Source organism: Phoca vitulina, unplaced genomic scaffold (genome assembly GCF_004348235.1).
Source record: "Phoca vitulina isolate PV1807 unplaced genomic scaffold, GSC_HSeal_1.0 scaffold53, whole genome shotgun sequence".
NCBI classification, from domain to species: domain Eukaryota; kingdom Metazoa; phylum Chordata; class Mammalia; order Carnivora; family Phocidae; genus Phoca; species Phoca vitulina.
In genome coordinates, this window is record NW_022589756.1 from 2,758,403 (window position 1) to 2,770,010 (window position 11,608).

The window sequence follows — 11,608 nt, forward strand, 5'->3', positions numbered from 1 at the left end:
ATTTTTTTTTTTCTCTTTCACTAGACTCCTTTTAGTATTATTTATCCACCACCAAAGGAAACAAAAAACAAAAAACAAACCCAAAAAACAAAAAACAAAACAAAAAAAACCCCCGATGCTTTTTTTTCTCTTAAAAAAAAAAAAGTGGGAAACGCATAAAGTGACTTTAAAAACAGACATTCTGTAAACTCCAGACCTTTGTTCCTTCTCTCTGGGCAGCTTAGTGACCACAGGAGAAATAACGCTAAGAGGGAACAGTACATTCAGTCAAGACTGTGCTGGAAGCTGTGTCAGAGAGCAACCTTCCCTACTACTCCACTTCAAAAGAGTCACCCCTGTGTGGGGGAAGCGCTGGGGAGGAGGGGGTGCCTGAGAAGAGGTGAGGTAGGGCGGGGAGAAAGTGAGACTGGGTTGCGAAAAGATACGCCTCATTCAGCAACATGGATTAATGCAAAAATACCCATATCTTTAAGGAAAATTTGGACAAAGATGTGTGTATGTGTGTATACGCAGGTGTACATACATACATACATATATATGTTTATATATACATACACACACCTATGTAGATATAATCTCATCAGTTACATTTTTCATAAAAATAAATCATTTAAAGCTTATATACCTACAAATTCTCTTTATTCCGGTGCACTGCACTGGATAGCCAAGTACCTTAGAGATATTATTTTGCTAGGAGTACATAGTGTGTGTGTGTGTGTGTGTGTGTGTGTGTGATATATATATGCGTGTGTGCATATACACATACACGCACACACACACACACCGTATACATAGATCTGTATTCTACCTGTTGTGTTGGCGATGACAAAGAACGAAAAATGAGCCTGCTTTCCCATCCATGGGGGGAAGGAGAAATGGGTATGAGTGAGTGAAAACAAAAAGATGGTGAAATGAGGTGGCTGGTTGAGGCCTGCCTTTCTGGAAGAAGATTTTGAAAGAGGTGGGAAAAGGCTTTAGAGAGAAGGGGGAGGAGGGGGAGAAAGCGCAGAGGGCGAGCTCAGGAACACAGATTTTGAAAAGTGGGGCTGAGGAAATAGATTTGTTACAAGGCAGGTTTAGTGATAGCTGTTCCTTCTCCCCGCAGATCAAACTGCCCTGAGGCCTAAGAGGGAAGCGCTCGGAAAAGGAGGGGTACGGAGGGGCCGAACCCCACACGGCGGTAGCAGCCCCGCGGCGGCGGCATCCGAGGCATTTCTGTAAGAAACATTCTTTCCGAACAGATGGAAGACCGTCTCATCCGGCCACGTGCAGGCCCCCAACCTGGGACATTCCCCCAGCGGCCTGGGGACCCGATGTGGGGAAGAGTTTGGGGTGGACACAGCCCAGTTCAGCTCAAGAGTCACACACACCCACCCACCCACACACACACACGCGTGCGCGCGCGCGCACACACACCCACACACCCACACACATAACACTCACGCGAGCACGCACACTCGCGCGCATCCCCGCACGCAGGCGCGCGTGCGTGCGGCGGGCAGCAAGCTCTGCGCTTTGGTGCGCTCCTTACCCCCTCCCCCTCTCGGGTCTTCGAGGGGGAACCGAGAGAGACGTGGGGGGAACCGTGAGGTGCTTGGGTCGGGCGAAGCTTGGGCGGGCCCCGCCTTCAGTCCCCCGCAGGTCCTTGGCGCGGCCCAGCGGCCCCTGGATCAAGACGATCCGAACTGAACAAAGCGGGCTAGACGCCACCTTTCCGCCCCCACGCCTTGGTTAGGGGGGGCAGCGAAGGGAGGGCACCTCCTGCCCTGGCCCCCGACCGTTGGCCGGTGTGAAAGGGTGGAAACGGGGGACATCGAAGGGGAACAAGGGACCTTACGTCCATGGAGAGGCCAGGGCGCGGCCCCTGCGCCTCCGTGGCTAGCTTTCCCGCTGCTTTCAGGCGAGCAGCTGGGAGACACTGCAGGGGAAAAGTGGGGATCTGGGGGCCCGAGCCTCAGGCGCAGGTGGTGACCACAGGGGCCAGGGACACGGGAGGCGCTGAGGACGCAGAGGGCGCACCCCCCTTCTCCGCCTTCTTCTCTTTTTGCTTGAGGTGGATCTTGGCGTGGCGCTTGCGCTCGTCGCTGCGCGCAAACTTGCGCCCGCAGAACTCGCAGGCAAAGGGCTTCTCGCCCGTATGCGTGCGGATGTGAGTGGTTAGGTGGTCGCTGCGACTGAAGCTCCGCATGCAGATCCGGCACTGGAAGGGCTTGTGGCCCGTGTGGATGCGCAGGTGCCGGGTCAGCTCGTCCGAGCGACTGAAACGGCGGTCGCAGCCCTCCGCCGGACACGCGTGGGGCCGCTCGTGGAGCGGGGTCTTGCTGGGTCGGTTGGGATACTTGCGGGGCCGGATGGGCTTGAGTGTGAGCGGCGGCTGGGGCAGGCTGCCAAAGCCCGGGTGGATCTGCTTGTCTTTGAATGCCTTGATGGTCTCCAGAGGGGTAATAGGGGGCGGGTTGACCCGGATGGGGTCCATGCCCTGGAAGGGCTTGTGCTCCGGAATGGAGCCCATGTCGTTGGGGTGGTGGTATAGGTTGTAGTCAGGAATCATGGGGAAGAGATTGCTGTCCAAGGCCGGCTTGGCCGATTGGTAATCCTGGGGGGAATAGGCGAGCCCGGGGTTGCCCTGGGGGTCGTGGAAAGACACAGGCTCCGAGTAGAGATCACTGCAGTTAGAATAGGGGGGCAGCGCCGGATACATGGCCTCCACGTCGCCCTGCGGCGGCTGCACCATGCTGGCCGTGGAGGTCTGCGTGCTGAGTGCCCCTGAGGCCGGGGGCACCCCCAAGATGCCAGCGCTCATGAGGCTAATGATGTTGTCCTGACACCAGTTGGAAGGGGAGTCGAAAGCGAACTTTCCCAAGTAGGTCACGGTCTTGTTGCCGGGGGCTGGCTGGAAGGAGCCCGAGTAAGAGAGTTCCGGGTTGGGCTTCTCGTTGGTCAGACCGATGTCCATCACATTCTCTGCGGAGAGCGGGGAAGAGAGGGGAGGGGTGAGTGAAGCCGAGCCGGCTCCCGGGCCGGGGCGCCCAGGTCCTTGCCCAGGTGTGGAGGGTGCGGCTGGGTGAAGTGAACAGCGCACCGGGTAGGAGGAAAGCTGCGCCCGGGCGCAAAGCGGGCGGTGCCGTGCTCCCGGGCGCAACCTGGATACAGCAAAATACTACGGATCGGGGTGTGGAGTGGCTGCTGCACACACACCGCACACGCCGCGCACACACTCACGTATCACACGCACACACACACGCGCGCACGCGAGAAGCATTGTTGTTGTTTCCGAGGTGGGGCGGGCAGGTAGCTGCAGCTACAGGTAGTTTCAGACCCCGAGCGCGCCGGGCTCTCGCTCTCCGGCGCACACAACTCGGCCTCTTCCCCTAGCCCTGTCCGCGCCGGGACGCCGCGCCTTTCCTGCCCCGACGAAGCCCCCCGTGCGCACCGCGCCCGGGTCCCTGACCCGGAGCGCTCCGACGCTTTGTCCTCTGCGCGCAGAGGGGTTCTGCTCGCAAAGGGAGCTCTCCCGCCGCCTTCCCGGGCCCCAGCCTCCGCCAGGCCTGAAGGAGCTTTCGGCTCTTGCTGGAGGGGGAAAGCCCAGCCTCAGCGAGCGAGGGTGGAGGGCGGCGGAAAACCGGCCCGTGTCTCCATGGCGGGAGTGGCCGCTCTTCCCAAGCTCCACGGCCGGGGGATCGCCCCCCGTGACGGCCCCCGCGCGGGTGGACCCCCTCCCTCTCCCCGCCGTCCCCACACCCCCACGGCTTTGCTGAACGCCCCGGAAAGGCAGCGTCGCAGTACCTCTCCCACCGCGGGGACTCCACGCCGCACATGGCTCCATCCCGGGTGGGAGGCTGAGGGAGTAAGGGGGGGAGAGCGCGGGTGAAAGGGACGCTGGGCTCCTCCCGGGAAAGGGGGCGACAGCACCACGCCTTGCGCGCAGCCTGGCGATCGCGCCCCCTAAGTGGAGAACCCCAGAGCCGCTCGCACCTACCTCCCTCTGGTCGGCGGCTGCCCCCACCCGGGAGAACCGAAGCCTCTACCGTGGCGTCGCCAACCGAGCCTTCCCGATCGGGGAGGGCGGGAGGAGTGGGTGGGAAAAGCAACTCGCCCCCCGGAAAATTCCCAGCGCGCCCCCCATCTCTCCATCCATCCATCCATCCATCTATCCATCCATCCATCCATCCATCCGTCCTTCGCTAGCTCGTTCCCTCCTCTTCCTCTCTCTCCCTTTCCTTCCTCGCTGCCTCGCTGCCTCGCCGCCTCCCCGCCGCCCTTACCTGTAGCCATCTGATTGTAATGGGCTACCGAGTCGCTGCTGCCGGAGAAGAGGTTGAGCGCGCTGGGGATCTCCTCGGGGTACAGATTGTCAGGCAGTTGGTTTAGCAAACTGCTCATGGTCACCGGCAGCTTCTCGGCGAGTTTGCCGGTCATAGCACTCCCGAGCTGCCGCCGCCGCCGCCGCCGCCGCCGCTCGCTCCTAACGCAGCTTCCAGGCAAGCGGCATCCGAGAGGCGATCCGTGGTGCAGGGGAAAAGCATGCGAGAGGGAAAGTTCGGGGGGAGGGGGAGGGAAGAGGGGAAGGGGTGGACCAGGGGAGGGGATCTTCTCTTTTTGGGGTGGGTGGGAGAGAGGGCAAAGGGGGGTAATCCTCTTGGGTGCCTCCGCTGGTGCCGTAAGAGGCTGGGGGGGGGGGCGTGTGCGGGGGGTGAGGGGGGCCTGGGCTGGGGGAGTCTCGGCCCGAGGGGGTTGGACGCGGCCTCAGTATTGCTCTCACAAACAGATGCGCGCCGGCGGCCCCCCCGCCCCCCGATCCGCCACCGCCACCGCCGCCGCCGCCGCCGCCGCCGCCGCCGCCGCTGCCGCCGCTACCACCACCACCAGCCCCGCCGCTTCCTAGCAAGCTCACTGCTGCCCAAAAGCTCCCAGCCAGGGAACTCCACCAGCCTATTTATCTGAGCCCCGGGAAAGCTCCGTGACGTAGCTGCCCATATATGGACAGACAAAGCCCAGCCGAAGGGGCGCGACGTCACAATGGAAGCTCCTCACAATGGAACATTAGAAAGCAGGAAGCGGGCCGCAGCCAACATGCGGCGCCCGCAACGCTCGCGGATCTTAAGAAAATGAGAGAAAGAGAGAAATAAAAGAGAAGAAAGAAGGAAAATTCGAGAGGAGAGAGGAAAGAGGGAAGCAACTGAACGCAAAGCGTAAAGCGCGCAGCGCGGAGTTGGAAAAGCAATAACCGCCTGTGTGTTTATTTTAGGTCCGCACTACGAGAGCGCGCTTGTACCGCGGGGGGCGGGGGGCTGGAGTTGTTTGCAAGTGGCCTCCAACACCCCAAGCAGGGAGAAAGGCAATTGGAAACACCCGGCGAGGTCCCCTTGCAACCTGGGAACTTCTGGGGAACCCGGAAGGTGTGCGCTCCGACCCTGCTCCCGCCGCTCGTCTCGCACCTAGGACCCGGCCTGAGACCGAGAGAAAGGGAGGGCGTCCCTTCGAGGAGGATTGCAGCGGGTCCGGGGTCGCAGATCCAGGATCCCCACCACATTCGTGCGGCCCTCACTGGGATTCTCCGCCCGAACCCCTGCCGCTCCCGGGGCCCCTGACCCTGAGCTGACTCCCAGCGGAGCGCGGCGGCGGCGAGCTTGGTGGCTGCAGCGTGGCGGCGCGGGAGGCGAGAACCCCCGCACTTTTGGGGTCGAGGATGTACGGTTCGGGTGGTGAAGAAGTAGGAATGAAGTTGAGGGGATAGGAAACATGTGCACCAAATCCCTGATAATTCCCTAACGGTTCCAAAGCACCCCCTTTGGCCACGGGATGGCAGGAGGGCTCAGCAGGCCCAGGCGCAGTCGCTGTCTGTTGCTGCCTGAGAAGGGCCCGCCACTGAGTTGCAGCGGGAGCCTGCCGAACCCACAGTCTCGGAGCCACCTCCTCTAATCTCTACCCTCCCCCTCGCCTTCCACAGGGCTGTCCCCATCGCTGCCTGCCGGCGCCCTGCAGTCAAGGGCCTCCTGTTTGACGACCGGAACGCTGTCACCTCCCGGAGCGGCAGCAGATCCCGGGGGCGGCTGCTACGTTCCCCGAGGCCTGCTGCGGGAGCGCGCGCGGCCCGGCCGCGGGAGAGCGGGAGGAGAGAAAGGGAGCGTGGGGGAGCGACCCCGAATCACACCGGCACCGGCTTGGCGTGGGAGGATTCCCTCCTCGGTGGCCGTGTGGGCGCGGTGAATCCCGCGTCTCCCCCCCGCCCCTCGCTGGGGAGTCGGGGTTGGGGGAACGTGCATTCTCAGGGGGAGTGGGAGTGTTGACAAGGAGGAAGAGAGGATCCCCGGGCCTCACTCCGTGGGAGGGCCACGCGGGCCGGGGACGTGTGGGAGGAACTCCCGAGCTGCACATCGTGGTGGGGGTGGATGACAACCTCGCTCCCCTCCCCTTCGCTCGGCGGAGAACTGGGGGTGGGAGGGCCCGGCCTCCCCCGGATCTTCTCTGGTTCTTAGCAAAGGAGGGATTCCCGCCGCCCGCGAGCCCCCTCACCCCACCCCACCCCGGCCGCCGCTCCCGCCAGGCCCCCCACACCTCTACCGGGGAGGCACTGCGCCCCCGGGCTCTCCTCCGCCTGCGCGGCGCAGGGAGGGAGCGCTCTGCAGCGGTCCCGGGCTCCGGCCGGAATCAGGGCATGCAGCGCCTCCCGCCCCCGGCTCCCTCCCTAGGGGGGCGAGCGGCCGGCCCGGGGGCGTGGGCGGCGGTGTGAGCCCGGCTGGGCGCGGGAGGGGCCCTGGCGGCTGCAGGGAGGGTCGCGGGGCTGCGGGCCAAGCCGGGAAAAGCCATACAAGGAGCGGATCCGGTGACGCGCCGGCCGCGCCCCTTCTCCTCGATTTGGCTGCTGATTCCGGTCCCCGGATTTGCATATTTTGGCATCCAGTGGAAAAGGAAAGAAGAACGGAACCCGCAGCCTTTAAAGGAACCGCACAGACTCTAGCGTCACCTAGGGAGGCGGTCTGGGGGGCGTGAAAAATTAGCCGGCGGCTCCGGCCTCTGGCCGCGGAGCCTGGCGGCGAGGGAGAAGCCGGGAGCGGCGGGGACTAGCGAGTATCGCCCGCACCTGGCCCCTCGGCGGCGCTTCCTGCTGCCCGGGCACCCGGAGGTGGCAGGGGGTCTCCGCGGGTTCCTGCCCGGGGCCAGCAGACGCCGCCAGGGCCGCGGCCTTGGGCGAGCGGCAGGCCACCGTATTGACTGCAGTGCCCTGTTTCCCCGCGCGAGGCACAGCTCAGCCTGCGGGGGGGGGGGGGGGGGGGGGGGGGGGGCGGGAAGGAAGCGCGAGACCTACAGGCCGTCCAGCTCCACTCCGGGGGACCCTGCCGCGATGCACCCCCTCCCCATCCGTCCAGACCTCTCCCCAGGAGAGGAGAGTCAAGGAGCTGGAAACCCTAGTCCTGTTCGGTAGGGACCCACGTTAGGAAAGGCAGAGGCAGTGGTGAGAATTTGGGATCCTTGAGAGCTTCCAGGACCCCAGAGACCGTGGAGGAGTGTAACCCGGCCAGAGATGGCCCCCAGACACTTTCAGCCTAGCTGCACTTGTCGCACCCAAGGAGAGGGGCGAGGAGCAGAGCTTGCCCGCCTGCTTACCCCGTTGGTGAGACTGGATAGCAGTCTTTGGGGGCAGATTGCCTCCCCCCTCCTTCCTACTAGTTCTTGACAAAGAATGGGAGCCTTCAGTTTAATTAAATAAGTATTCATTAATACTTCAGGTGAGGGCAAATTTCTGAATTTCTTTCTTAGCTTCAGTTTCCTTGTTTGTAAATTGGGATAATAATAATGCCTATTGCTTTGGAAGCTTTAAATGAGATAATCCTCATACTTACGCTAGCCCCCTTGCAAGCACTCCATAAATGGCAATTAATATTGGTAAACTACATTCTCCCCCACTCTACCATGTATCTTATGTGTGAGCATAAGTGATAAAGGGAGTAAAAAGGGCCAGGTATCCCACATCCGTGTGATCATATACAAGAAGCATTAAAGTTTATTATTAAGGGGAGAAAGAAAGTCCTGTTTGTGTGCCAGGTACCTGCTGGGCACTGTGCCAATGTAGAGATGGTTAAAGAAAGGTCCTCACTCTGCAGGAGCACCAGCCCTGGATAGCTGGGGCTGACATAAGGCCGGGTACAAAGAAGTCACTCGGTTGCACTTTAATACTCTGGAGCATCCTTCTAGATTTTTTGGAGCGTGGCTCTGGCTCTGGGAGTGGGGTGGGGGACACGTGCCCTTCTGTCCCTCCTCTGCCGTAAGAAGGAGTCATGCTGGGGAAAGCCTGCCTCTGCAAGCAGAGGTCCTCCCTGCCTGGCTCCAGTTCAGGCTGGAGCCCCCATAGGTGTCCCCTGTCACCCTGGATGATGGTGGCAGACGGAGGCCAGGCTTCTGTGGCAGGAGGGGACAACCCTGGGCATGAAGTGGGTTTGGGGTGTTTGGAGTGGTTGCTTACAGACTAATAGCCGTCTCCCATCTGCTTGCCAAGCCTTGAATTCAGCATAGAAAAAAAGCTTTCCTCCTTCCCTCCCCCCTTCTTTCTTCTCTCCCTCCCGAACAGGGGCTGAGGGTGATTGTCTCATTTTATTGGCGGGCTCAGGTGAGAATGCCAAGGGCCTAATTACCTGAACTCCAAGCCCCGGACTTGTTGGGGAGCGAGTAGGCACTGGTTCAGGGCGTCCTCAGCCTGCAGATGGTGAGAGGCAGGCCCGGCCCCTCTGCATTGGGGCCAAGGCCGCCCGGCCCCTGGCTGCTCTCTCCCACGGAACCCAGCTCCCCACGCCAGCTGCATTTGTGGGGACTGCTGCCTCTTGTGGGGGGCATAGGTGTGTTTGTCTTGGTGGAAGGATAAAGGAAGGAGTCGATGTGGCCCCAGGAATTCACCCCCGAAAAAGGCCAGGTTGTTGTTCTGTCTGGCTCCTTAGTTCCTCAGTCACCTTTGAACTTCAGCTCCCCTTTTTGCTGAAGACATCCAGTCCTCTGCAGTCTTATAAGACCCCCCCATTAATTCAATCTGGGGTGTTAGCAATTATTGCATTGCTCTTCTCAGAGGCGATTTGCATTTTAAAAGAAAATGCTTAGGGAGGGTAAGAAATGACCCCATGCTTAGCATGAGCCCTGGAAATGGTAGGTGCTCAATGCTGGAGGACTGAGGTCTGACTGTAGGTAGCAGGCCCAGTGACAAGCAGCGGGAGGTCTGGCCTACAGAGAGAGTGTCTGGGGTTCCTCACGTCGTTCCAGGCACCTGTGTACAGGGCCCACCCTGGCGGGATTGCTCTGGACTGACCCTGTCTGAAGGGTGTTCTGTTGCCTTCCATTTTGGGGTGCCCCACAGGATGTGCACAGGAGACAGGTCACTGGTGGAGTCTCCCTGGCCAGCTCTCCCTGGCATTCTCGAGGTCATTGCTATTTGTTTGACAAAGACAGCCAGCTGAGGCTAGGTGGGTTTTGCCTAGAAGCTTTTGGAGGGGAAATAGTGTTGACAGCCATGAAGACTTTTGAAGGTGTGCTCCTTCTGAAGCCACAGAAGGTGGGGCCATGGGAGCCCTGTGGACATACTTCATTGTCTTCATTCAGTGAAAACGCTTTTAGGGCTGCCCCCTTAACATTTGGCTTTTTAAAAAAAATGGAAAGAGTCCGCCAAGTTGTTCGTTGCAAGATACTGGGCCAAGAAGTGGCTGAGCTGAGATTTGAACTCGGGGCCTTGTGACTCCAAGCTACTGCTCTTCATTACAGCCTTTGCCCCCATCATGGCTGTCAGAGAAAGAAATGAGATGGCGGAGGCAGGTAATAGGATGGATAGGTATACAACTTGTGGGGAAGGTGATGGGTAGAAGAAAGGTTAATTGGAATGTTGCCTCCTTCCACCCACTTGGACCCAGCATGGGGTAGGGGAGGAGCCCCTGCCCAGGGGAGAGTCCCAGGCTAAGCACTCAGGGAGGTTGGTGGGGGGGGGGGGGGGGGGGGGGGGGGGGCGGAGGCTTTTGGCAGGACTCTCAGTAGGTGAAACGGCCACTGTGCCCCTCTGAGCTCAGGTCCCTTGACCCTAGGTTGTCTTGGAGGCCACGGGGGCCTCTCCACATCAGTCCTGCATTTCCATTTTGAACACTTGCTTGTGCCCCATTTCAGAGTAACTCATTATAATCATGTTGAATCAGGTTGGTTTTTGATCACACTATCAGGAATTCGGGGGCAAGTCTGGTGACCAAAACGGAGAAAGTCTTGTTACAAAATAATATTTGTTGGGAAGGGGCCCCCAAGTGGTCCTGGAGCCCCCTCCTTAGACACAAGTCCAAGGCTGTGAGTAACTGCCACAGGGGGGTGGAGAGGATGAGCATTTAGGGCTGGGCCAGGTGGGGGCAGGGAGGGAAGGCAGGTCTCCCGTAGAAGGTGAGACTTGGAAAGAGTTTGCTGGATGGGTAAGTGGAAAGTAGAATCAGGAGTTCTGGATTCTGCCATGAATTGTCTATGTGACTTTGAGCCAGGCTCTCTTGTTCCTGGGCTTCTGGTAGGAAGTGGACCAGACAACCCACCTCTAAGGTCTTCCCAGCCCTGTTAATCCACTGTTTCAGGATTCCACTGTAGAAAGGGTTGGGAGGAGACACGTTAGTGTTCCTAATCAAGTTTGGGGTTCTGTAAGGCTTGGTCTGGGATCCTTGTGGAGGAGGAGGCACGGGTCAGGGGATGAGACCTTAGAATGGGAACTTTGCTGTGGTAGCTTAGGGCTTCATGGAAGGTAAGTGGAGTCATGTGCTCAGAAGGCCTGTTACTGCCCCTGGGGGCCACTGTGGGACAGCCCCCTTCTCAACTGGGAGGGATGGTATCTCTGCAGAAAGGACTCTTGGGGGATGGGGCTTTTTGAAAAGAGGAACTTTATCATCTGAAATGAACCAGAAAATGTGTGAGTGCGAGGGGACAGTGGGGGAGGCGGTCGGGGGAGCAAAGAGAGTGAGAGAGAGAAACGGAGAGAGAGAGATGAGAACAGTTTCTCTCCTACCGATCTCCGCACAACCAGCCTCTTGGCTTCACCCATGGGGCAGGTGCTGGATCCAAGAGGCTGGCAGGTTCCTCCCCTCCCAGCCCTGTAAGAAACACCTTTGGGAAACCAGAGAACTGTGGTTGAGATCCTTGTCCCTTACGAGATCCTTGTCCCTTACCAGCTCCTTGGCTCAGGACCCTCGCCAGCCTCAAACAAGAGGGCCCTTTGCCTCATCCATCAAGGTGAGGAGATGGAGACAGACTTGGGTTCTTTTTGGCTGTTCTATGCAGTCAAAAACCTGGATTCTGGGGACAAGCAGTTAACGACTCTTTTGGGCCCCGGGTTTGAGCTCCTCAGTTGTGTTAGCATCCTCTTTCACCAAGATGGCTTAGGAAGGGCTTCCTGACCTTTGCCATGCCTTAGCTCTCCTAGAAAATGAAACTCTTCTGACAGCACTGGAGTGAAGGACCGATGCTGCCCCAGGATCTTTCCCGTCACCTTGAGGGCTGGGGGAACAATCCCGGCCAACCGGAGCCCACTGGAGGTCTGCCCATCAGCTTGACTGATGGTGTGAGTTTTCCTGACAGGGCTTAGAGCAGATGGGCAAAGGATAAGGGGCAT

The 11,608-nt window shown here is 59.5% G+C and overlaps 1 protein-coding gene across 3 annotated transcripts; it reads right to left on the reverse strand.

Annotated features, from left to right (window-relative positions):
- Nucleotides 1–76: 76 nt before the first annotated feature.
- Nucleotides 77–4,563, reverse strand: EGR3 (early growth response 3). 3 transcript variants are annotated; one of them, XM_032389175.1, is made up of 2 exons: nucleotides 4,266–4,563; nucleotides 77–2,964 (listed from the first exon to the last, which is right to left on the reverse strand). In XM_032389175.1, the coding sequence occupies exons 1-2, from the start codon at nucleotides 4,417–4,419 to the stop codon at nucleotides 1,955–1,957; spliced, it is 1,164 nt and encodes a 387-aa protein (XP_032245066.1). In that variant the 5' UTR covers nucleotides 4,420–4,563; the 3' UTR covers nucleotides 77–1,954. The 3 variants fall into 3 exon arrangements, with proteins under 3 accessions (XP_032245066.1, XP_032245065.1, XP_032245067.1); XM_032389174.1 differs by lacking the exon at nucleotides 4,266–4,563 and adding an exon at nucleotides 3,980–4,182; XM_032389176.1 differs by lacking the exon at nucleotides 4,266–4,563 and adding an exon at nucleotides 3,787–3,949.
- Nucleotides 4,564–11,608: the final 7,045 nt, after the last annotated feature.